This window comes from Eubalaena glacialis, chromosome 3 (assembly GCF_028564815.1).
Source record: "Eubalaena glacialis isolate mEubGla1 chromosome 3, mEubGla1.1.hap2.+ XY, whole genome shotgun sequence".
Classification (NCBI taxonomy): domain Eukaryota; kingdom Metazoa; phylum Chordata; class Mammalia; order Artiodactyla; family Balaenidae; genus Eubalaena; species Eubalaena glacialis.
The window spans coordinates 81,113,554-81,141,473 of NC_083718.1; the positions used below are offsets into that span (position 1 = coordinate 81,113,554).

At 35.9% G+C, this 27,920-nt stretch overlaps 1 protein-coding gene across 10 annotated transcripts in view; it reads left to right on the forward strand.

The window, feature by feature from the left end:
• The window catches only part of ASH1L (ASH1 like histone lysine methyltransferase), a 208,041-nt gene that overhangs the window by 73,347 nt on the left and 106,774 nt on the right, over positions 1–27,920 (forward strand). For 9 of the 10 annotated variants that reach the window (XM_061183329.1, XM_061183334.1, XM_061183330.1 and 6 more), the window contains 3 exons: positions 5,304–5,405; positions 14,211–14,952; positions 25,944–26,123. In XM_061183329.1, the coding sequence (XP_061039312.1) occupies positions 5,304–5,405; positions 14,211–14,952; positions 25,944–26,123 (1,024 nt within the window). The remainder of the gene's footprint in view (positions 1–5,303; positions 5,406–14,210; positions 14,953–25,943; positions 26,124–27,920) is intronic. The other variant, XM_061183336.1, reaches the window with a different exon arrangement.

Genomic DNA, 27,920 nt, shown 5'->3' on the forward strand with positions numbered 1-27,920 from the left:
AGAGGATTCAGAACTTAGATCTGGAAACAAAAAAACTTGATCAGAGATTTCCACATAGTTGATGTTTTACGTTCACATTATTTTACTCTGGTATCCATTTTAATTATAACTAGTTTTGATTCAGTCACTGTTTAACAAACATTGCCAATAGTCTTGACTTATAAATAATAAAAGAAGAGGAATTGCTTAAAATTTTGTAACATGCTTTAGTTTTGGTGGGAAGGAGCAATTTAAATGTTAGAAATTAGTTTTAAATGTGTTATTTTAAAATAAATTTATATCTATGAACTGATTAACAGTGTCTTTCCAAGTCTAGCATACTTAATCTGTTTTTCCATAGCTTACCCAAAGATATTTATAGCATTAGAAACATCAGACAATTTGCTCATTCAAACCATTCCCTAGTTCCTTGGTCTTCAGTGTTGAACTCCCAACAGGGTGTAACCAAAACTCATAACTATATTGTTATTAAAGCTTTAATAGTGGATTTAGACTAAAGAAATGCATGTTTTATCCAAGCAGTTGTTGGTTTCATTCACTATGTTCTTTTGCTAATTTACATTTGGAAATTCCTCGTTTTTTAGCCTAGGATACTCAGGGCTTCAGTGAAGTAGTTAGGTTGAATCTTTTCCAGTGTTTTCTTTGTGATGCCTTCCACCTCTCCCCCACACTATTATCAGTGGGAATTTTCTCTATTTATGCTGATATCTTTGCCCATATGACTGTCCTCACACCCAGGCATCTGTAAATGTACTATTTCTTTTTTATCTTAGATTTGTTTCAGTTCCTCCTCTATAGGCATCAATCAGCATCTCTTGTGACAAATCAACTTCAGAAGAGCTTTTTGGTTTCCACCCATTTTTGTGCATAATATAAAGATTTCCAGATTCTTATCCCTTTTAAACCTAGTTATGTTCTTTTTTGTTTTCTCAACTTTCTGACATTCTTATCCATGGTTTCATCTTATGGTTTTGCTCTAAAAGTACCATCTTTCCTCCTTTTTGTCTAATTTGACACAAATGTTTCCCTAAAACCTGTCTTTCTCTTTAAAAGCTCATCCAATAAATGGCCAAATAAAAACGCAGAGATCCTACAATCAAAACCACTTCCAAGGCTCCCTCACATTTCCAAGTTTTTTTTTTTTTTAATTCTTAATTCCCTCTTTATTATCCCAATTAATGGTATTCTGTTTTTTCAGTTTCCCTCCTTAGCAGTAGTCTGCCTTCTTTTTTACATGAAGGCCTCAACTGAAGAAAAATAATTTACTTGTGGTAATCACCTTACATTTATGTTAAAGTGCAGTTTTATTTAGGTACTTCTTTTGTGACTTATCTTTAATTTCTGTTTCCTTCATTTGTATGTATAGAATTTCTAAACATGTTTCTGAAGCTGTCATCTGTGTGATGAGACACTCAGTAGGATTTCTACCAAATATTGAATGGAGGGATTCCCATTAATATTCTCTGTTTATTCTAAAGTACTTAATTATTCAGCTTTATACTGTATTGAAATGAGAAATGGGAACTCATTTCAATGGGAACTCTCTGATACTTAGAATTGTATGTGTTCTCTGTGTATATTCTTTGAGGAAGTATCAGATTTTCTTGAATTGGAATACATACAAACTTCCTGTCTTACGAGGAGTGGAGAGTCTTCACATATCCCTCCAGGCAGATCTAAAATGACCACTGATGCTGCGGCCATACCACCCTGAACGCGCCCGATCTCGTCTCATCATAAAATGACCACTGATTACACATGAACAAACATTTATCACATGATGGAGACAGTAACAAAGCAGTAACTCCCTTAAGGAATCAACCATGATTTAGAAGAACCAAAGAGCCAAACAGTGGAGGCAGAAAACTACTTTTTCCCCTGGTACAGAGCTGAACAGAGAACTAAACACTTTCTGGTTCTGACTCATCATTTGGGCACATCTTATTTTATTGATATAATCCAGAGCATAATCCCAACCCTGGAGAAGCTATGATGAAGAGTCAGTGAATTAGAAGATTCACTTTAGAGGAGTTTTTTCCAACCTTTGCAGTTACCTACCAGCCTTGGAGATACCTATCTTAATAGTACTTCTTAATTAGAGGTACTTATTTTACTAGGACTTCTTTATGTTTAAGATAAATGCTTGGTATTCTAGATTAGTTCCAGTCCCTGTCCTTTTTAAATTTTATTTTAATATTGAATGGTTGCCTATGCATGTCAGTGACATTATTATTTAGGTTCTAAAAATTCTATGATAAACCTAAGGAGCCAATTTATGTATAATAGTATAACATTTATGAAAACCTTTTGAATTTTTTATATTACCTCATTTCGGAACTCACAACAACCATGTTAGTTACGAGTCCTTTATTAAACCAACATTCGAATATGTTTACTTGTATACATTCGAATATGTTTCATAGCAGAGCCAGGAATCAAACTCAGGATACCTTACTCCATAGTTCATGTACTTAACATTACTACACTCAACTCTGCATTGCATTCTGTTTTAGGTTTTGAAGCATAAATATATTGGTCTCTTTTGAAATGGACATGCTAGTTCTCTGGGCAATATCTTGTTCTTCCCCATCCACCCAGTTGCATAATGGCACTTATAAAACAGTATGTTTCTGGCAGTATTAGAGAGAGTGTTTGCCAATTTCATATGATTTCTGCTATTAGGCCAGTTTTAACATGCTTTTGAACATCTTTAACAGGTTATTACCTCTTGCATATGAGTTTATATCATCATTTTCCAGTCTTAAACTTGGTTGCTTTACATCATTAGTTAATTTTTTTTTTTTTCAGGTATCCTCATCCTCTTACTGTTCCTATAAGCAATGTTTTTAAGTGAAATAAAGGTCTAGATCTGCTGATTATCAAGCCCTAGAGATCTGTATCTTAGGGATACAACTTTATTCCCCCTTAAATATGGAAAATTGTTAAGAACAGCTCTGCTCTGTATGAACAGGGAATTCAAACAGACTTTTTGATATGAAAAAGGAGAACCCTCCTGAATGAAGTTTTATTCCAGTTTCCTATTACATCCTAAGAATAGGCTGCTGGCCTCCATTACTTTCAGGAAATGAAAAATGGCTCAGAAGCTAAGTGAGCTAAGCCATCTCTCTCTCAATTGTTTCAGTTTCTCAGGAATTGCTGTACAAAGCTGCCAATAACGATCTCCGGGGATCTGACCCCCATTCCACCTCCCACTGCCTCCTCTGCAGCTCCAGATGCCACCAAAAGAAGGAGCTTTGAAGAAAGTGCCTGTACCCTCTTTTACCCTGAGGTGGGTGAGGCCAGGCAGGGTGATTCTCAGGATATCCTGATGATCAAAGGTATAGTTGAAGCCTTCATCAAGACTATCTTGAAGATGACCAAGAAATTTGGGAAACGTTGCCAAATAGCCTAGAAACTGAAGACGGAGCTCAAGAATGGATGGCACAAATGCCACCTGAAGTGTAATACATGATAACATACAAGACGCTAAATAAGCTCCTTGAGGGCAGAAACTATTATACTGTTTTTAATGTCTCTCCCTCACCCCACCTCCACATTGTCTAGCATAGTGCCAAACATATAAACTTTAGTCAATAAATGTTAGTTTATGGCTGAGAGAGAAGACTTTATAAAAAGTGCTCTCCAACCCCTTCTTTCCCTAGTTCTTAATCTAAGATTGTTTGTCCATTCGTCAGGAGAGTAATGATAAAGAGAGTTCAATGATGTCTCAAGCTTCTTGGCCACTGTTGTCTTCTGTCTTGGCTGTGTGTCTGAGTAGGAAATATTTATCTGTTCAGTATATGAATTTTTCAGTATTAATACTTAAAGTTATGTCTTCACTGATGCCTGGGCTTTTACTTCTTAGCTATTTTATTGTGGTATTTAGCTCTTTAATGGAAATCTTATCTGAACCACACTCTAGGGGGATTTATTGTACTGTTGGTTTTTAAAATCCCTTTTGTATCTGTTTTTAAGATTCAACAATAAACAGTCTTGCTTCTTAATTATATCTTACTGTAGTCATCACTGTGTTTCCAAAGTAGGAGGTACTATCACATCAATTTCCCCAAAATCTAATTTGTTACTCTTGAATGGCAACACATAGTCTTACATCTCACCTGATCAACGCTAGAAGAGCCTGCTAAAAGAGTATTTACAGTGATGTGATTTAAGATACTGTGTGATTAAAACAAAGCTCATGGTTTACTATTAAGGGAAATATTAGAAACTTAGCTCCATTGAGTTCTTCTGTCCCCAAGTTGTCCTTCAGTCAGTTAGTCCGTTCATTAAGGAGTTAACTCTCATTTAGAGGCAGAACTTTAAAAAATCTCATCTTCAAGTATTTGATTTATGGTACCTTTTGGGCCTCCAGTTTATATGTACGGCTTTTTATTTGTAATTTTTTTCAACTTAAGAGTGAACATTTCAGAGTGCTACTAGGTTTTTGACAAACAGGTTGACATTCATTATGTATTCTCAACAGCTGGCTTTTTAGGGTATAAGGAGTCTAATATCAGAGCCAAGTATATTTTATTCAGGAAATAGTCTTTCCTGAGCGACATACTTTTCTCTTGAATAAGAGTTGTGTTAAATTATGCTGCATTTATTTGGGGTTTTGGTAAGAGTATGAGACTTTTTTTTTTTTTAAAGGAAATGGAGTTTCTTTGTCTTCATGAACTTCTATGTATACAACCAAGGAACTTTAAGTAAGCGTTAAAGGAGGTTTATTCTATTCCATGTATAAATTAATAACAAATTCTTTCAGAGTGTTTTCTGGATTATATGGAATATGTGGATTTAAGGTTCAACTCTTTTAATTTTCATCTCTGATTCTATTAAATAAAATGCGCAGGCTGGACCTGCTTTTCTCACATCAGTTGTTCCTAATTAATTGCATTGTAGGTTTTGTCAGTTTATATGATGAATTTGAGTCAATAATCAAGAACAGATTTGATTAGATTATTGCTAGTAATTTTTATCAATAAATATCTTAATAATATGTTTCATAGTGTAATACATAAAAACTAAATCATATATTTTTTTCATTCTTCCACTAAAACTAGTTTTTCCTCTATTAACGTAACAGGAGAAATTATGTATATGAGACCTGTGGAATTCTGTCCGCAACATCTAGTGTCATTTGTCCTTCGCTTAATGTCCTCTTATTGCCAGCTTGAAAGTCATATTATTACAGAGAATGGCAGTGGCAACAACTAAAATATTACAGTTCTAACACAGAATGGCTTAGCTTTATTTTTAGACTTGGATTTTCCTATGATTTCTGTCTTTTCCTGTCTCTCCAGGTTCCCAGCCAACTTCAGATAAGTCTTCCCAGCGACCATCAGAGAGCACAAACTGTAGCCCTACGCGAAAGAGGTCTTCATCTGAGAGTACTTCTTCGACAGGCAAGTGCTATTTGTTTTAACAGACTTTGAAGATAATTTCCCAACTGTTACTTGTGAACAGACTTAAAATAGATTTTTTTCTTTGGCCGTGCCGCATGGCTTGCGAGATCTCAGTTCCCCGACTAGGGATTAAACCTGGGCCACGGGAGTGAAAACGCCAAATCCTAACCTCTAGACCACCAGGGAACTCCCTTATAATAGCTTTACACTGTAGATTACAATTTATTAGCTTGCAGTATAATATTTAGAAAAAACAAACAAAAGTGGTCCTGCGATGTGAGAATAATAATGTATATTGAAACAATAAAATAGTGTTCACCTTTTACCCCTTTCATGTCCAGTTAAGCATACTCCATGAGGTATAGTGATTTTTTTTCTTCCAGTTTTATTGAGATATAATTGACATACAGCACTGTATAAGGTGTACAACATAGTGATTTGACTTACTTATATCATGAAATGATTACCACAATAAGGTTACTGAACATCCATCATCTCATATAGATATAAAATAAAAGAAAAAGAAAAACATTTTTTTCCTTGTGATGAGAACTCTTAGGATTTACTCTCTTAACAGCTTTAATATATAATATACAGCAGTGTTAATTTTACTTATCATGTTGTACTTACATCCCTAGTACTTAATTTGTCCTATAACTGAAAGTTTGTAGAGGTATAGTGATTTTGATATAGTTCAGAAGGGATAATTCAGAATGAATAGGTACAAGGGTAGGCACACACAAAAATACAGATTTTGAAAGTCAAATTGAGGTAATGGGGTGTGTAGTGTAATAGGGGAGTGTAGATTAGAGCTATTTAATAAAGACTTAGATATATATATAGAATTATTTAGTAAAGTGATAGTTTCCAGTAGCATTTACAAATCTTTGAGATATGTAAAACAATTTGAGGTTGTAAGAAGAACCTCTATTAATATTTATTTCTAATCAACTTTTAAAATTTGTAATGTTTACATATTTTAAATATAATATAACCTCTTCATACAGTATAACATATCTGTATACTTTATACTTAGATTTAGGTTGTACTCTCAGTTTTCTTTTTACTGATAGTATGTGTGTTTACCAAAAAAAAAAAAAAAATGATAATAATGATATATATCTTCTGCCTTTACCAGGGATTGGAGAGTAGGAAATCATTTTTAATTTATCAGTATTATCAGGAGAAATGGGGAGTGGTAGTTTTCATTCCCAGTAGTGGGAGTAATATATGTAAAGGGGAGAATAGTGAGTTCAAGAAATTAAATAAAAGAGCCAGTGTGGTTGGAGTAAAGGCAGTGACTGAATATGAGGCTGGAAGGGCAGGTAGGGACCAGTCATGTAGAGCCTTATTGATAACACTTAGAAGCCTTTGAAAGTTTTAGCAAGCAAGTCACATATCATTTCTTAGCTTTCTGTCCATGTGGTTTTAATTAGGAGATCACTTATGACTTACGGTCAGAAAATTTAACTTCTTCATCAGTACAAGGGCTCACTGTCAAATTGTATCAATATGGTAAATTTGTTTAATTTTTATTTGATGATTATCTTCACCATATTTGAAGCTTTTTATTAGTACCATTGTGCCAAAGGTACAGTGAAATTCAAACAGCAATGGTAGTTTTGTCTCTCATAGTACTTTCTCTTTACACTACTTTGGGGACACTTAAACTCTTTAACAATGACTGACTAATTTTGATGGTGTCAGCCTAGACCAGGGTTCAGCAAACCATAGCCTGTGGACTAATGTTGTCCAAGGCCTCTTTTGTGCAGCCTTCAAGCTAAGAATTGATTTTACATTTTTAAAGGGTTGTTTTTTGTTTCTGTTTTTTTAAAGGGAAAGAAAAAATTATATGCGAGAAATTGTGTGTGTCCTCAAAAGCCTAAAATATTTACTATCTCTCTTCTTATAGAAGAAGTTTGCCAACCCCCGAAAAAAATGAATGAGATTTCAATAAGAGACGTATCTATGAAGAAAATCACCAAAATGTTTTACTTTAGTAAACTATTTATTTAGGGTTACTGTATATACAGAGCGCTGGGAATACAAATATGAATAAGATAAGGTTCCTGTCCTCAAGGATTTGGACATATTCACCAATTAAAAAGTGTGTTAAATTCTATAACAGGCCAGTGTACAAAATGTTATGACACACAGAGGAACTCAAGCACTAACCACTGACATACTGAAAATGTGACATATATACTACTATAATTTGAGTAGAAAAGTGGAACAAGGACATGAAGTTGTAAAAGTAATAATGGACTATATCAGATATGGTGTATTTTTTTATTTGAGGGAATTGAAACTTTATTGTAGATGCAGTTGGGAGCTATTGAAGGATTTTGAACAGGGAAGATGAAAATTATTTCATATATTGTATCAATGAGAATAGGCTAGATTTTGCAGTGCTAAAAAAGATCCCAAAATTTCAGTGACTTGAAAACAACAAAGGCTTATTTTTTATTCATGCTATATGACCATGACGGGTCTGCTCCATGTTGTCTTCCCTCTAGTATCCTGTCTGATGGAGCAGCCTCTATCTATCTGGAATGTTGCTTGTCTTATGAAAGAGAGTAAAAGGCCACAGTAAAGCACTAACTAGCTCTTAAAATTTCTGCCCAGAAGTAACATATGTTACTTCTCACATTTCAATGCCACAGCAAGTCACATGGTTAAATCTTATGTCAAGGAAGTATGGGAAGTATAATCCTATCAAGGGAGGAGCAGCAAATATTTATGAATAATAATATAGTCTGCCACATAGGCATTTTAGAAAAATGCAAAACATTACAATATGGAGAATGGACTGTGGCAAGAGAAATGCATGAAGACAGTAGATAATGGCTTCAGGTTTGGATATATAAAATTTGAGCTGTCTTTGGGCTGTTGAGGTAGAGATGTTAGATAGGTGTGGTTTATAGTTTATGACACCTATGGTAGAGATACAGATCTAGCAGTATGTAGATAAACTTGAATTTGGCAGTGAATGAGGTTGCCCAGGGAGAAAGTGTAATTTGAAAAGATGACAGAGTTGGAGATTTAAGATACATTAGATTTGAGAGGGAAGTGGATGAAAAGATGTCAGTGAATGACATAAAATTTTTAAATAGTTTTTTAATAAAAAAAAGTAAAGAGTACATGTCATAGAAATCTCTTAATGTCAGACGTCATAAAGAGGTCAAGAAAGATTTGGACAGAAAGTGTGAAATGATTGGGGAAAAGTGGTTTTTGTTTTTTTTGGCTGCGTTGAGTCTTCGTTGCTGCACGCGGGCTTTCTCTAGTTGTGGCAAGCAGGGGCTATTCTTTGTTGTGGAGCACGGGCTTCTCATTGCGGTGGCTTCTCTTCTTGTGGAGCACGGGCTCTAGGCATGCGGGCTTCAGTAGTTGTGGCTCGTGGGCTCTAGAGCACAGGCTCAGTAGTTGTGGCTCACAGGCTTAGTTGCTCCACAGCATGTGGGATCTTCTCGGACCAGGGCTCAAACCCGTGTCCCCTGCATTGGCAGGCGGATTCTTAACCACTGCGCCACCAGGGAAGTCCCAGGGGAAAGATTTTTTAAAACAGTTTGCAGGCAGAGGTAAAGTTAGAGCAATTTGGAGGCTTGAGATGAGGAAAGGGGACTGTTAGAATTTAGGTAGCATTGGAATAGATTAGACCTCTTTATTTCCAGCAGTGTGGTAGATTAGATGTGCAGAGGAAACAAACTTCTCAGTACTAAGAACTAAAAATACTAGATAAAATGTGGAAAACATTTCTTAAAACATTTACTGAACTTTGAAATACATAAATAGAAAACCAGAAACTTTCAGAAAGCTTGATTCAACACAAATAAAGAGCATTAGAGCTACTTGACATCTGCTTGAGTCCTGGTGGTATAGAGCCTGGTTATTGGAACACATCCAGGTGTAAGAGACAAAGGACAAAGCCTAGAACTCCAGCAGACAGAAGTTCACATCAGATTTCCCTGCATAAATATGTAACTCCTTAATGGTGACACCAGTGTAAGAGCAAATAGAAACAAATCTATCACAGAAGCTAGATCCTTGTTTCAGTTTTAGCTTTGGGTGGAGCAGAAAAAAGAGTTTCTGAACACAAGCTCATACTCACCTTCTGTCTCTCATGCAGATTTATATTGCCTGTGAGACAAAGAAAAAAATTAATTAAAATTTGTTGTAGATTGGTCGTGCCCCCAGTTGCCTTGCAGAGCCAAAGGCAAGCTTAATTTCTGTTCAGTATAAAGCTAAGCTTTTCTTGATCAGTGTATCCTCCATCTTGGTTGACCTAGCCTTCTCATTTACGCCAGCAGCCCAGGAATGGCAGCCTTTATTTTGCAATTGAAAGGCAAATAAATCAACCAGAAACTATGTATATTCAATTTTCCCAACTTAACATGTTAAATGCTCAGATTTTGCTGTCTTCCTTTTTAACAGTGTATCATTACAGTGTCCAGCATCCAATCAAAAATTAATAGACATGCCAAGAAGCAAGAAAATATGACTTAGTGGAATAAAAATCAGTCAGTGGGAACTGCCACAAAAATAACATGTGATGGAATTAACAGACAAGTACATTAAAACAGCTATCTTTGAGAATTTAAAGGAAAACATGAATATAGCGAATAGTAAAAATGGAAGATATTTTTAAAATCTAATGTTAACTTCTTTAGGTGATAAATATCTGAAATGAAAATTTCACTGAATGGGATAACAGCAAATTAGACACTACAGAAGAAAAGATCTTTGAACTTGCAGAAATACTAATAAAATCTATCTAAAATTAATTGTAGAGGTGGGGAAAAAGACTGATATAAAATGAATGGAATTTCAGTGACCTGTGGTACAGTATCAGCAGGGCCAACATACATAGGATCTGAGTCTTATAAGGAGGAAGAAAAAATATTTGAAGAAATAATCCTCAGAACTTTTTCACATTTAATGAAAGTTATCAACCCATAGACCCATGAAGTCCTACAAATCCCAAGCAGGATACACAAACATACAGAAATCAAGGGACATCATTATCAAATTTCTTAAAACCGGTGGTTAAGAGAAAATCTTAAAATTAACCAGCAAAAGCAAAGAGACAAGAAAACACATAGTATACAGAGAAACACTGGAACGAATCACAGCAGATGGATTGTCAGAGATGTTGTAAGACAGAAGACAATAAAGATGATGTCTTTAAAATGCTGGAAGGGGAAAAAAAACCTATCAATTTAATATTCCATAACCAGTGAAATACCCTTCAGAAATGAAGGCAAAATAAATATTATCAGAAAAACAAGCTTAAAGAATTTGTTGCCAGCAGGTTTACAGTAGTAGAAATGTTCTTCATACAGAAAGATCATAATAGATGGAAACATGGCTCTACCAAAGGAATGAAGAGTTCCAGAAATTTTCAGTAAATAAATATAAAACAGCCTTTTCTTATATTCTTTTGAAGTTCATGTGGAATTATATCAAGATAGCATGATATTCTGGACCATAAAACATCTTAATAAACTTTAAAAGTTTGAAATCATACAGAATATATTTTAAGAACACAATGGAATTGAATTAGAATTCAGTAACAGAAGATATCTTGACATTCCCCAAATAAGTGAGAAGTTAACAACACACTTCTAAATAGCCCATAAGTCAAAGAGGAAATCACAGACAAAATTAGAAAATCTTTTAAATTGAATAAAAATGAAAACACATAAAAATTTTATGGGGTATAGCTAAGTCTGTGTTTTTAGCTTTACAAAGTTACGTTATTAAACAAAAAAGGTCTACGCCCAAACTCTCACCTTTAGGAAGCTAAAGACAGTAGAACAAATGAAACCCAAATTAGATGGAAGAAAAATGATAAATATAAGAGCAAAAATAAACAGAAAACATAGAGAAATCAATGAAAGCTTATACTGGTTTATCGAAAAAAATTTTTTAAAAAGGAGAACTGTAGCTGAAAGGATTAAGAAAAAAGAAATTGAATTAGCAGTATCAGGAATGAAAGAGAGGATATCAGTGCAATTGCTACATACCATAACAGGACAATAAGGGAGCATAATGAACAGTTTTATGCCAATAAATTTGATAAAAAAGAGCACATTCTTTGAAAAACACCAGCTACTAAAACTCAAGAATAAATAGCCTAAAGAGCCCTAAATCTATTTAAGAAATTCAACTTGCAGTTTAAAACCATTCTACAATGAAAACTCAAAGCCCAAATAGCTTCAATCATGAATATTTAAGGAAAAAATAATACTAAGTATATAAAAACTATTCCAGAAAGTAAGAGCATTTTCCCAACTCATTTTATGAGGCCAGCATTACCCTGATTCTGAAACCAGGCAACACATTACCAGAAAACCACACTAGTAAGCATGAATGCAAACGGTACAAAATATTATCAGATTGAATCCAGTATGTTGAATATATAGCATACCATGACTACATGGGTTTATTTCAGGAATGCAAGGTTGGATTAACATTAGAAAATCAATTAATGTATTTTACGAAATTAACAGTAAGTGAGAAAATCATAATCATCTAACTAGGTAAAGAGAAAACATTTGCCACAATCTAACATCCATTTTTAATTTTTTTAAAAACCTGATTTTTAGAAATAAAAGGCATACAGATAGGAAAGGAAGAAGAAAAAAATATCTGTTTACAGATGATATGATCTATAGAAAAATTCCTAAGAAATCTGTCAAAAAAACCACTGAACCGGGCTTCCCTGGTGAGAATTTCACTTTTATTCCTTTGCACTTTAAAACGTCAGAAAAAGCACTGGACTAGAAATATATGTATTTAAAGTTCAGTTCTTTATTCAGTATTTAGCTGTTGAGTCTCTTAACTGGACCTTCATTTTTAAAGAAGTAAGCTCTATTCTTTCTGCTCCTCATCTCAGAGAGTGAGAATTGTTTTTTTGACCCGCCACATGTTGTTAGGGAAACATGGGCCAACTTTGAATTTATTGTGGGTACTGTAATGTACCTTATTCAGGAAACTATCAACTTGCCTGTGAAAGACAAATGCATATGGTATTGGGCTGGCCAAAAGGTTCGTTCGGTTTTTTCTGCAAGATGGTTCTAGTAGCACTTAGTTGTCTTTAACTTGATTCAAAACAATTTTGTTAGATTGTATGTGACAGTTGTCATATCAGCGTACATTTAAAAAAAAAGACTTATCAGGACTTCCCTTGTGGTGCAGTAGTTAAGAATCCACCTGCCAATGCAGGGGACATGGGTTCAATCCCTGGTCCGGGAAGATCCCACATGCCACGGAGCAACTGAACCCATGCGCCACAACTACTGAGCCTGCGCTCTAGAGCCCGCAAGCCACAACTACTGAGCCTGCGTGCCACAACTACTGAAGCCTGTGTGCCTAAAGCCCGTGCTCCGCAGCAAGAGAAGCCACCGCGATAAGAAACCCGCGCACCTCAACGAAGAGTAGCCCCCTCTCGCCGCGACTAGAGAAAGACTGCGTGTAGTAACGAAGACCCAACGCAGCCAAAAATAAATAAATAAATTCTTAAAAAATATAAAAAGACTTATCGAAATTGGTGAATTTTTGTGTAGCCATTTTAATATTGAAGATGGAAGGAAAAAAAGCAACATTTTCGGCATATTATGCTTTATTATTTCAAGAAAGGTAAAAACGCAACTGAAATGCAAAAAAAGATTTGTGCAGTGGTTGGAGAAGGTGCTGTGACTGATGGAACGTGTCAGAAATGGTTTGTGAAGTTTCGTGTTGGAGATTTCTCACTGGACGATGCTCCATGGTCGGGTAGACCAGTTGAAGTTGATAGCGATCAAATCGAGACATTAATTGAGAACAGTCAACATTATACCATGTGGGAGATAGCCGCCATACTCAAAATAATCTAAATCAAGTGTTGAAAATCATTCGCATTAGCTTGGTTATGTGAATCGCTGAGATGTTTGGGTTCCACATAAGTTAAGCGAAAAAAAACCTTCTTCACCGTATTTCCACATGCTAATCTCTACTGAACATAACGAAAATGTTCCATTTTCAAAACAAATTGTGACGGGCGATGAAAAGTGGATACTGAACAATAATGTGGAATGGAAGAGATCATGGGGCAAGCGAAATGAACCACCACCAACCACGTCTAAGGCCGGTCTTCATCCAAAGAAGGTGATGTTGTATATATGGTGGGATTGAAAGGGAGTCCTCTATTATGAACTCCTTCTGGAAAACAAAACAAGTAATTCCAACAAATACTTCTCCCAGTTAGACCAACTGAAAGCAGCAGTTGATGATCCAGAATTAGTCAGCAGAAAACTCATAATCTTCCATCAGGATAACGCAAGACCGCATGTTTCTCTGATGACCAGGCAAAAACTGTTACAGCTTGTCTGGGAAGTTCTGATTCATCCTCCATATTCACCAGACGTTGCACCTTCAGATTTCCATTTATTTAGATCTTTACAAAATTCTCTTAATGGAAAAAATTTCTATTCCCTGGAAGACTGTAAAAGGCACCTGGAACAGTTCTTTGCTCAAAAGATAAAAAGTTTTGGGAAGATGGAATTATGAAGTTGCCTGAAAAATGGCAGAAGGTAGTGGAACAAAAGGGTGAATACGTTGTTCAATAAAGTTCTTGGTGAAAATGAAAAATGTGTCTTTTATTTTTACTTAAAAACCGAAGGCACTTTTTTGGCCAACCCAATATTATGATATTTAATCTTGCTATGAAAAATAGAGTGGTATTCCTTGTCTTTTATCCTTTGTAAAGTTATTTAAATAACTAGTTGTGTTCAGTTTTTATCATGTGTGATTTGTTGTCTTATTTAGTGAACGGAGTTCCGTCTCGAAGTCCAAGATTGGTTTCGTCTGGGGATGACTCTGTGGATAGTCTGCTGCAGCGGTTGGTACAACATGAGGACCAAGAGCCCCTGGAGAAAAATATTGATGCTGTGATTGCATCTGCCTCTGTGCCACCTTCCTCCAGTCCAGTCCATAGCCACAGCAAGGAGCGAACCCTGGGAAAACCAGACAGCCTTCTAGTGCCTGCAGTCCCCAGTGACTCTTGCAGTAGTAGCATCTCACTCCTTTCTGAAAAGTTGCCCAGCAGCCATTCCCCCCATCATATCAAGAGAAGTGTAGTAGAAGCTATGCAGCGCCAAGCTCGGAAAATGTGCAATTATGACAAAATCTTGGCCACCAAGAAAAACCTAGACCACGTCAATAAAATTTTAAAAGCCAAAAAACTTCAAAGACAGGCCAGGACAGGGAATAACTTTGTGAAACGCAGACCAGGTCGACCTCGGAAATGTCCCCTCCAGGCTGTGGTATCAATGCAAGCATTCCAAGCTGCCCAATTTGTCGGCCCAGAATTAAATGAAGGTGAAGAAGGAACAGCACTGCACCTTGGCCCTGATACAGTTACAGATGTCATTGAAGCTGTCGTTCAGAGTGTAAACCTGAATTCAGAACATAAAAAGGGATTGAAGAGGAAAAGTTGGCTGTTGGAAGAACAGACCAAGAAAAAGCAGAAGCCATTCCCAGAAGAAGAAGAACAAGAAAATACTAAAAGGTAATTTCTTGTTTAACATTTTGAGTAGAGGAAACTAGCTTATGCACAAATGTAACATATCTGTGCAGCTGAATTGTTCATTTAATCTAACAACCTTTTACTATATAAGACCTGTTCTTTTCTGTTCTAAGTGTTCTTACTTATGGCTGTCCAAAATTATAAATAATTAAGAAGCAAGGGGGAATGTAACAATCTAACACAAGGCCCTTACTATACAGATGAGGAAATCAAGACCCAGAGAGATTGTGTGTTTTATCCAGTGTATAAATATGAGTGGAATTATTTTTACTGTCACACTATCTTATCTCCTTTGTGCTCTAAAACTTTTCATCCCTATCGTCAAATACATTTTTTAAGTCTTTCTGCATGTTAGATTTTTTTCTTAATTAATTAATTAATTTATGGCTGCGTTGGGTCTTTGTTGCTGCGCGTGGGCTTTCTTTAGTTGCAGCAAGCGGGGGCTACTCTTTGTTGCCGTGCGCGGCTTCTCATTGTGGTGGCTTCTCGTTGCAGAGCACGGGCACTAGGCGCTCGGGCTTCAGTATTTGTGGCTCGCAGGCTCTAGAGCGCAGGCTCAGTAATTGTGGTGCACGGGCTTAGTTGCTCCGCGACATGTGGGATCTTCCCGGACCAGGGCTCGAACCCGTGTCCCCTGCATTGGCAGGCAGATGCTTAATTACTGCGCTACCAGGGAAGCCCCTAGATTGTTTTTTAATAGTTTCTTTTTTATATTTTTACTTTTCCCCAAAAGGTGTAGGGCAGAAGTAAAAAATCACCCCCCACCCCCACCCCCGAGAAGACCATTTAATCCTTTTGTTATATATCCAACCAGATTCTTTCCCTGAAGGAATATTTGGTTTTTATTTTATTTATTTATTTATTTATTGGCCTCTCCATGTGGCATATGGGATCTTAGTTCCCTGACCAGGGATGGAACCCGTGTCCCCTGCCGTGGAAGCACACAGTCTTAACCACTGGACCACCTCTGTTTACAGAAGTTTTTCGTAGCTCTCTATGCATACATCTATGAAAAAATACTTTTTTTATAGAGAATATATGGGATTTAAATTTTTTTCCTGAGAATACACGCTCAGAAACTAGAAGTTTACTGATTCAGGAGTTAAAGTCTCTTCACATGATCTCATTTCTTCTCAAATCCTATTTTCATGGGTAAGACTGTTAACAATATATTGTGTATCCTTTGATACTTTTCTTATGCACTTACAAATACGTGCATATGCAAAGCTGTTATTTTATATAAGTGGTAACATACATATTATACTTAATTTTGTAACAACTTTTCTCTTTATATATCTTGGTGATCTTGTCATTTAGTACATATAGAATTACCTTATTGCATGTTAGGAATATATCATAATTTAATTATTCTCCTTCAAAGGGTTACATATTACTTTTTTACATATAGATCTTAAATCAGCTGAAATTTATTCTTGTATAAGGTATGAGTGAGTGCTATGTTTATTGCCAGTTATTTATCAAGGTTGCAGATTTGTAAGCATTTTTGTTTTATATGTAGTGTCTATAATTTATATTCCCATTGGATTTTTGTGAAGTTTTGGTGTTTTTTTGAAAGGGGAAAAAATTTAATTAAGAGATTTAAAGTTTTTGAATTTTTAAATGGTGGTCTTACCACTATTAATTGATCATCATTTCCCTACTTGTTTGAAATGATACCTTTATCATATAATAAATTCTTAAATATCTTTGGGTCTTAGGGTCTTCTTTTATATTTTTATATTCTCTTCCCATCAGTCTGTTTTGTTATCAATCTGTTATTTGTTTTAATTACTGAGGCTTTTAAAATATCTACAAAGAGAATGACTTTTGCCTTCGCTATAGTAAGAAAGTGACAATTTGAGACATCTTAACCATTCACTTGAGGAAGGGTCATGTTAAAAATGTGCCTCAGAGAAAAGGCTTTATTTCAGATAAGCCCTTCTGTTCCAGCAAGTTCTAGTAGCATTAGTCAGCAACATTAAACACTTATTTTCCACAAAATTATATTCTGGAAATTGAGGAGATTATAAAGAGAAAGATACAGTTTCCACCCTCAAGAGATTGTGTAGGCAAGGACGTGGCACAGTGAGTTCCCAGAGATAGCAACAGTTTTTCACCTTTCTCGAACTGGAACCTACTGTAGCACTTGTTATATAGCAGGAGTTTGTTCATTTATTTCATTTTATTTTAAAAATAAATTTATTTATTTATTTATTTATTTTTGGCTGTGTTGGGTCTTCGTTGCTGCGCACTGTCTTTCTCCACTTGCAGCGAGCAGGGGCTACTCTTCGTTGCAGTGCACGGGCTTCTCACTGCAGTAGCTTCTCTTGTTGCGGAGCATGAGCTCCGGGCGTGCAGGCTTCAGTAGTTGTGGCACGTGGGCTCAGTAGTTGTGGCTCTCAGGCTCTAGAGCACAGCGCAGTATTTGTGGCACACGGGCTTAGTTGCTCCGCAGCATGTGGGATCTTCCTGGACCAGGGCTCGAACCCATGTCACCTACATTGGCAGGCGGATTCTTAACCACTGCACCACCAGGGAAGTCCCTCTTCATTTATTTCTAAATTAGGTATTTACTGCAAAATTATTTCATGTGCTGAGGGTAAATACAGTTGTAAGCAAGTATAGAAATATTCCCTATCCTCATGGTTCTTACATTCTAACTACTATTATGAAGAATTATTTAGGTTTATGAGCTTATATTAGAGGTAATTGACTCAGTTTTTTTGTGGAAGTAATGACTAAGGTAAAATCTGAAGAACAGACTTTATTTGTTATTTAGAGGAGCAACGCCAGAGCATACATTTTAGACTGGTAGGTATGAAAAGGCATGGCAGGTTCAGGGAAATGAAAGAAACGTTTTGCGGCCAAAACACATTAATTAGAGTAGTATGGTGTCAAATGAGTCTAGAGAAAAGGTGGTAGGGACCAGATCTTGCAGAGGTCCTTGTACACCATGTTAAAGAGTTTGATCACTATTCATTGATTAATAACAAACCAGAATGCAAAAGAATATTGTAATGATTATGAGCTGGGTTCTAGACTCAGAAAAACCTGGGTTCAAATCCTGGATCTAAAAGGAAAAAAAATTGTTTTAAACTCATGTAAAAAAATAAAATTACAATTAAAATATTAAAAATATTTAGAACTGAGTAAATACTGTGCTACATATTGAAATTTGTGGGATGTATCTAAAGAGGTACCTAGAGGGAGATTCATAGCCATTAATGCTTATATTATTTTCAAGAATGCTGAAAATTTATGAATGAAGATATTACCAAACAAAATTTGTGTCTGGTTGCCGGTACACAGTAAAGCCAAACTAATGACACCAGGTTGTGGTGAGGGAAAGTGCAGCATTTATTACAGGATGCCAAGCAAGGAGTTCAGGACAGGTAATGCTTAAAAAGCCCGAATTCCCTGATGGGTTTTAGGAAAACATTTTTATCTTTAATTTTTAAAATTAATCTTTAGTGGAGTATAGTTCTCTACAACGTTGTGTTAGTTTCTGCTGTACAGCAAAGTGAATCAGCTATACGTATACATATATCCCCTCTTTTTTGGATTTCCTTCCCATTTAGATCACAGAGCATTGAGTAGAGTTCCCTGAGCTATATACAGTAGGTTCTCATTAGTTATCTATTTTATACATGATATTGATAGTGTATATATGTCAATCCCAATCTCCCAATTCATCCCACCTCCCTTCTTTCGCTCTTGGTATCCATTCGTTTGTTCTCTACATCTTTGTCTCTATTTCTGCTTTGCAAATAAGATCGTCTGTACCATTTTTCTGGACTCCACATATATGCGTTAATATATGGTATTTGTTTTTCTCTTTCTGAGTTACTTCACTCTTTATGACAGTCTCTAGGTCCATCCACTTCTCTACAAATGACCCAGTTTTGTTCCTTTTTATGGCTGAGTAATATTCCATTGTATATATGTACCACATCTTCTTTATCCATTCTTCTGTTGATGGACATTTAGGTTGCTTCCATATCCTGGCTATTGTAAATAGTGCTGCAATGAACATTGGGGTGCATGTGTCTTTTTCAGTTATGGTTGCTGGGTCATATGATAGTTCTATATATAGTTTTTTAAGGAACCTCCATACTGTTCTCCATAGTGGCTGTATCAATTTACATTCTCAACAGTGCAAGAGGGTTCCCTTTTCTCCACACCCTCTCCAGCATTTATTGTCGGTAGATTTTTTGATGATGGCCATTCTGACCAGTGTGAGGTGATACCTCATTGTAGTTTTGATTTGCATTTCTCTAATAATTAGTGATGTTGAGCATTGTTTCATGTGTTTGTTGGCCATCTGTGTGTCTTCTTTGGAGAAATGTCTATTTAGGTCTTCTGCCCATTTTTTGATTGGGTTGTTTGTTTTTCTCATATTGAGCTGCATGAGCTGTTTGTATAATTTGGAGGTTAATCCTTTGTCACCTGCTTCATTTGCAAATATTTTCTCCCATTCTCACAGTTGTCTTTTTGTCTTGTTAATGGCTTCCTTTGCTGTGCAAAAACTTTTAAGTTTAATTAGATCCCTTTTGTTTATTTTTGTTTTTATTTTCATTACTCTAGGAAGTGGGTCTAAAAAGATCTTACTGTAATTTATTTCAAAGACTGTTCTGCCTATGTTTTCCTCTAAGAGTTTTATAGTGTCTGCCTTACATTCAGGTCTTTAATCCATTTTGAGTTCATTTTTGTGTATGGTGTTAGGGAGTGTTCTGATTTCATTCTTTTACATGTAGCTGTCCAGTTTTCCCAGCATCACTTATTGAAGAGGCTGTCTTTTCTCCATTGTATATTCTTGCCTCCTTTGTCATAGATTAGGTGACCATAAGTGCATGGGTTTATCTCTGGGCTTAGGAAAACATTTTTAAAGGCAAGGTGAGGGAGGGGCGTCCCAGGTATATGATCAGCTCATGCACAAATCTCTGATTGGTTGATGGTGAGGTAACAGGGTGGTGTCACAGAGGTTAAGATTATCAATCCTTAGGTGCCAGTAGGTCTGTGATGCTTATGATCATTAAGTAATTAATTTCTTCCGTTTGGTTTTAGCATCTGTAAAACAACTTCAGGAAATGTGCATCAGATACTATTATCTAGGTACTTCAGAGAGGAACTAAAGCAGAGGATATAGGGGAGGGGTCTGTCCTGGGAATACCCCATAGGGTCCTCCTTGGTTACAAAGAGTCCAATTAAGAAATTCTAAAAACGATGGGAGGTCTCTGGTGGCGCAGTGGTTAAGAATCCGCCTGCCAATGAAAGGAACACGGGTTTGAGCCCTGGTCCGGGAAGATTCCACATGCCGTGGAGCAACTAAGCCCGCGAGCGACAACTACTGAAGCCCGCGCGCCTAGAGCCCGTGCTCCACAACAAGAGAAGCTACCGCAATGAGCAGCCTGTGCACTGCAACGAAGCGTAACCCCCCCCCCGCCGCAACTAGGGAAAGCCTGTGTGCAGCAATGAAGACCCATTGCAGCCAAAAATTTTAAATAAATTTATTTTAAAAAGTAAAGAAATTAGAAAAATAGAATAAGCCCCAAAATGTAAAGGACAGAGATAAAACATATACGTTAAATTAACAAAATAAAGCTAAGGTACAGTAGAGAGAAACACTGAAGACCAAAGTTAGTAATACTAATGATAACGAATAAAATATACAAACTTCTGGTAAGGTTGATCAATAAAGGAAGAGAAAGGGAATAATAAAATTAGGAACTAAAAAGGAAATAAGCTATATATGAGAGATTAAAATGTGACTACTGTAAGAACTTTATGCCCAACAAATTATAAAACTCAGTTGAAATGTATGTGCTGTATTCCTAGGAAAAATACCTACTCGGAAAGAAATACCCTTTGTGCTTCTGTAATGTAAGTTGAATCTACAGCGTCTTGCCACACGAAAGCACCAGGACCAGGTTTAAAAGAGAGTTCTATCTCTCTTTAAAAAGATCATTTCAGTCTCATTAAAACTCTTCAGAGACTATGAAGGGAGTTTGAAGAGGAATACACATACAGAAAGTATATAAATAGAAGTAACCAGTTTTAAAAAAATTTTTTTAATAAATTTTTTTATTTATTTTTGGCAGCGTTGGGTCTTCGTTGCTGCGCGTGGCCTTTCTCTCGTGGTGGGTGCGCGGGCTTCTCATTGCGGTGGCTTCTCTTGTTGCGGAGCACAGGCTTAGTTGCTCCGCAGCATGTGGGATCTTCCTGGGCCAGGGCTTGAACCCATGTCCCCTGTATTGGCAGGCAGATTCTTAACCACTGTGCCACCAGGGAAGCCCTAAAAAAATTTTTTATAAAGTTAACACCCGTGTAGATACAGAACAGGTGAACATATAGAACATTGGTAGCATCCCATGTTCTTTCCCAGTCATACACCACTTCCTTGCCAGTAGCTATAATCAATCTGACTTTTACCTTTTTTCATACCATTTAAGTATTCAATGTAGACAATATAGTTTAGTTTATCCTTCCTGAACTTCACTGAAATGGAATTATACGGGACATATGCTTTTGTGCCTCACCTTTTTTGCTCAACACATAAATGTAAAACCATCTCTGTTGTTGCATGTTGCTGTAGTTACCTCCTTTTTGTTATTTTATAGTTATCCATTGTTTGTATGTAATAGTTTTTCTTTTTTTTTAATTTTTTTGAAGTATAGTTGATTTATGATGTGTTAATTTCTGCTGTACAGCAAAGTGACTCAGTTATACATATATATATTCTTTTTCATATTCTTTTCTATTTATGGTTTATTACAGGATATTGAATATAGTTCCCTGTGCTGTACAGTAGGACCTTGTTTATCCATCCTGTATATACTAGTTTGCACTTGCTAATCCCAAACTCCCAATCCTTTCCTTCCCCACCTCTCCTCCCCCTTGGCAACCACAAGTCTGTTCTCTATGTCTGTGAGTCTGTTTCTGTTTTGTAGATAGGTTCATTTGTGTTGTATTTTAGATTCCACATGTAAGTGATATCATATGGTATTTGTCTTTCTCTTTCTGACTTACTTTGATGAGTATGATAATCTCTAGATCCATCCATGTTGACGCAGATATAGAGTTTTTCTGTTTTACTGTTGGGTTATTTTCATTTTGACACTATTACCCAAAAATGCTGCTCTTAACATTCCTCTAATGTTCACTGGTGGATATGGACACTAATTCCTCTAGGGTATATACCTAGGAATGGAATCACTGAATGAAACAATGGATTTGCCCCAAGACTTAATTTTAAGCTATGGTATATTGAGCTAGCATGGAACCGAATATAGAATTGGATAAGAGAAACGGATCCATACATGCAAGCTTGCTATATGATGGAGGTGACCCTACATATCAATAAGGAAATAAAATTATATTCAATAAATGTGGTGCCCCAGAAGTTGATATTGCATAGGAATGGGGATGAAATTGGATTCTGTCTTAATCCATGTATAAAAATCAGTTCCCAGTTGGTTAAATAAATACATAAGTGTAAAAAGCAAACCTTCAAACTTTTAAAGGCTAATACAGAAGGAAGAAAACTTTATGACCTTGTTTCTCAGAGTTCATAAACAAGATATCAAAAGCAGTAAGCATACAGGTAAAGATTGATATACTGCATTATTATTAAAACTAAGAATTTCCGTTTATCAAACATCATCCGAATAAATGTATGAAGACTTGCTATAAACTGAGAGAAGAAATTTATAAGATATAATTTATACATTTTTGGTATCCAGAGTATGTAACCAAAAAAGTATTTCAAAACAACCCAGTATGATCCAGCAATTACCTTTTACATAGCTTAGGAAAACTCCTGCCCAATGATCACCAGAAAGCATTTTTTGGAAAGGTAGTAGCAAGATTGATTATAATATATAGAAACTGGAAATATCCCAGATTAACAGGAAAAGGAATAAGTATATTGTAGTTTTTTGTACAATGGAATATGATATGGTAATAAAAAATTAATGAATTATAACTGACATGTAATGATAATGAATGAGTCTTAGAGACAAGATTAAGTGAAAGAAACAAGACCCTAAAAATGATATACTAACTGATTTTGTTTTTATACAGCAAAAAAAAAAGCCACAAAAAATAAACAATGTATTGTGTTAATGTAGATAAATATATCATAAAGCCATATTTTATTTTATTTATTTATTATTTATTTTTTTTGGCTGCGCCACGTGGCTTGCGAGATCTTAGTTCCCTGACCAGGGATTGAACCCGGGCCATGGCAGTGGAAGCGCTGAGTCCTAACCACTGGACTGCCAGGGAATTCCCATAAAACCATATTTTAAAATACCTTACCTCTTCTTCTTTCTCTTTTCTTTGCTGAAGAATTCAATCTTAAAGCCATTTGGTAGGTATCTGTATAGGATGTGGAAACCATGGTGACCCTGAGCTGGGTGTTGGAGGCTTAATGAGGTAAAGGGTTGGATTATGGGGCGAGGGAGAGGGAATGTTAACCAGCCTACGGTGTCAGAGCCCGAGTGGGATAAGAAGGATGCTCTTGTAATGAGGGTGCACAGTGTGGGGTATTAGGGACCAGCAAGGTTAGGAAGTGTCCATCTCAGATCTCCTTAATAGGAATTTTTAAAATTCTATGAGTAGGCATTTGCATTTCCTTTATAAGCCCCCAAGGTGATTCTGATATATATGGTCTATAGACAGAACTTGGAGAAACATGGCACTTGAAGAGTTTATATATGTAGAATATATACATACACGTATAAGCAGGAAAGCAGAAAACATTTTTGATTGTAGGAGGAAGAAACATAAGGTAAGGCACAGAAAAAGTGAATTTGGCTATAAGGAGAATGGGAAAAAAAATAATAAAATATGAAACCAATCCATCCATCTCATAACCAAGTAAGATTTATCCCAGTTATACAAAACTTGTTCAACATTTGAAAATCAGTTAATGTAATCCATCACATTAACAGGCTAAAGAAGAAATATCACATGGTCATATCAGTAAATGCAGAAAATTTTTTGACAAAAATCTAACACATGTTCATGGTAGAAAGCTAGCAATCTAGGAATAAAAAGAAACTACCTCAACCTAATAAAAGCTATATGTAAAAAACCCACAGCTGACAACTTCAGTGGTGAAAGACAAGAGGTTTTCCACTATTATCAGAAACTAGGAAAGGATGCCCACTTTTGCCGCTTCAGTTCAATTTTGTACTGAAATTCCTAACCAGAGCAGTTAGGCAAGAAAAAGAAAAGCCTGTGTTTATGGGGTGGAAGACTTAAGATATCAGTACTACCCAAAGTGATCTACAGCTTCAGTATCCCTATTAAAATCCCAGTGATGTTTTCTGTGAAATAGAAAAATCCATCCTAAAATTCATGAGGAATCTCAAGGAATTCCAAATAGCCAAAACAATCTTGAAGAAAAAGAACAAAATTGGAGGACTAACACTTCTATATTTTTTTCTTTTTATTGTCCTTTTGCACTGGCTACGACCTTTAACTCTGACATTGAGTTTAAGTTATGAGAGCAGACATTTGTCTTATCATTGATATTAGGGAAACTGTATTCAGTATGTATTAAGTATGAGGCAAAAAGAAAATCTAGGAAATTCCCTGATACGTCATTGCTTAGGTCTCAAGGTACCTAGCCAATCTGTGTGCTTATGTTTATTTTATATATAATTTCAAGGGTTTTTAGTTGTACGTAATGGGAAGATAGGTAGAAGTGTCTATTCCATCTTTGACTGGAACTATATTCACCTTAATTTTTAAAGATGTTTTTGATTGATTTAGAATTCTCTTTTGACAGGATCCTCCCCTCCCCTTCCTTTTAGCACTTCCAGATGTCTTTTCATTGCCTTCTGGCTTGCATTTTTTCAGACATGAAATCTGCATTCATTCTTATTTTTGTACTCCTGTATAGATTGTGTATTTTTTCTCTGGCTCTTTTTATTTTCTTCATCAATAGTTTTCAGAAAGTTTATTATGATATGACATACTTGATTTTTTTTTTTTAGTTTATATTGCTTCTGGTTTGTTTAGCTTCTTGAACTTTGAGTTTATACTTTTTATCAAATTTAGAAATATTTTGGTCGTTGCTCTATTTTTTCATTTTGAATTTTTTAATATTGTAAAAGTCACGTTATTGTGTGTATGTTTTTTGTTCTTTTCTATATGTTCGATTTTATTTTGGTAGGCAGTTAAGTTACTTGTGGATTGGTTTGGATTCTTTTGAAGATAGTTTTTAAGCTTTATAAGAGCTGGCTTTTATTCCAGAGATGGTTGAGCCCTACAAAAATGGATAACGTTACCCTCTGGGATCTCTATTGAATGCCCACAGTGTTGGGCAGTGTCTTTCACTCTCCTTAGTGGAATCTGAGTATCTGTCATCATGTGGGAGCTCCGGAAATTGTTTGGGTTATAATACTCTGGTGGTTCTTTGTCCAGCTTTATGGAATTTCACCTTGCACATACACAAACTTAGTATTTAGCAGTGTACTAAAGGAGACCCTTACACAGATTTCTAGAGTTATTTTTCTCCATAGCTTTCTCCACTCCAGTACTCTGCCTCACAAATTCTAACTACCTCAGCCTCTCCATATTCTGATCTCTCTTTTCAACTCATTAAGTTGGCCATTCTCTGCTTTGGTTCTACTCCCTCCACCTCAGTCCTTCTTGTAAAGGCAAAGTGGTTATAGGAATCATCTCTTTCTATTTTATTTCCAGTTTTCTCAGGGATCACAGTGCTACAGTCACTGTTGTCCAGTGTCTGATAATTGTTTCATAAACTTACTCCAGGTTGATTGTACTTTGCCGTGTTTCTGTTAGTTTCCGTCAGGAGGACAAATCTGGTATCTGTTACTCCAGCATGACCAGATGAGGAAGTCCACATGTCTCTTTTTATAATTGCTCTGATGTTTTTTTAAATAGATAATTATTTGTAGGAAAAAAATTTCACCATAAAATTATCTTTAAACTTCTCTTTCTAGCTTTACTGAAGCAGCAGTTGAGATTCCCAGTCCTCCTGAAACCCCAGCCAAACCTCCCGAACCTGAAAGTACCTTGCAGCCTGTGCTTTCTCTCATCCCAAGAGAAAAGAAGGCCCCACGTCCCCCAAAGAAGAAGTATCAGAAAGCAGGGCTGTATTCTGATGTTTACAAAACTACAGAGTAAGTAGTGGTACCTATCAGCTGACATCCTTTAAAGACCTGTCATTCTTCCATGTTTTAAATAATACTTTGACTATCAAAAAAAAAAAAAAATGCAAATGTAATATACACAAATACAAATCTCATCACAAACACCTCAGTGTTCACTGTACTCATGATATGTTGTTTGGGGCTAATTATTTTCCCTGATCTTTATCTTCTCTCTGCCTTTCTAGATTATATTTCTGTAGTTTGGATTCTAATGATGCCTGTTTTCTTAATTGAAAATAAGAAAAGGGACACTCTGCTTGTATCTAAAATGATCTTGATGGTTTTCTACATTCATTCCTCATTTGTTAAATGCTGTGTTCCAAACTATTTGCCAGATGAGTAAAATACTTATTATTTTTAAGAACTTCATAGTCCCTTGGGAAAGTTCAGCTTGATAAGTCCTCTGATTGAAACATTTTAAAACCCCAGAGAGCTATCAACTCACTATATCATTCAGTAAGAAGTAGTTCACAGAGTATAGTTGAGTTAGGTTTTGGACATTCAACAGTAGTTTGCAAGATGGAGAAGGGCATTCCAGTTAGGATAGCATGTACCAAGGCACATACTAGGACGCAAAGACTTTTCAAATATTAGAACAACTCAGAAGTTCACTTTTTCTGAAATGTAGTGGTGGTGTGGAAAATAAGCATTGTGTGATAGGGACCGTGGACTTTACTGACTCTTAAGATATTTATCCCACTAAGCTATAGGAAATTAAAAATACTATTTTTAGAAAAGGAAGTGCAAAGTGCAATTTTGTGTTTTAAGATAACTCTGGCAACAGAGTGGAAAATGAATTGAATGAGAGAGTTACTAATGGCAGAAATTCACAGTATCCATCAAAAGGTCATGAGGAATTCTTGAATTTAGGCAAGAAAAGAATGAAATTGAAAGAGGAACAGTTACATTTTAGAGATACATCTGACTTGGTAAGGTTAAAGTGATCAACATATAAACCACAACACTTTATTTTGCATTGAAAAGATCTTTCATTAATTTGCCACTGAGGTAGGTATCACATAAACTCTTTGTACTCCATTTCTGCTTCTTGGATCATGAAAATGTTTTATTAGTTAGGCTTAGTTTCAGCTGCCAATGATAGGAAATCCTCTCAAATAACCAAGACTTTTTAAAGATAAACATTTATTTTCCTTTAATTTAAAAAAAGTTGTGAAGTACACAGTTCAGAGTTAACATGGTATCTTCACAGTGTCTTCAGGGACCTAGACTCCTTTTTTTCTGTTCTTCCATTTCAACACTAAGCTTGCGTTCCTATGGTTACCTTTTGTTCCAACATAACTGCCATAAGGTCTTCATTACAGAGAGTATAAAAGAGGAAAAGGGAGTAAAAGACAAGTATTGTACCTTCTTTGTAAAGAAGCATTATGGAGTGAATGTGTTCCCCTGAAATTTCATATATTGAACCCCTAATCCCCAGTGTGATGATATTTGGAGATGGGGCCTTTGGGAAGTATTGAATAATTATAGGTTATTTGGGTGGAGCCCTCCTGAATGAGATTAACATCCTTATAAAGAGAGACACAGAGAGATGATTTCTCTCTCTACCATGTGAGTATACAACAAGAAAGCAGTATCTGCAAGCCAGGAAGAGGGCTCTCACTTAGAACCCAACCCTGATCTTGGACTTCCCAGCCTCCAGAACAGGGAGAAATAAAATTTTGTTACTTAGACCACCAAGTCTATGGTAATTCATTATAGCAGCTAATCTGACTAAGAAAGGAAACTTCAAAACCTCATTTACAGTTA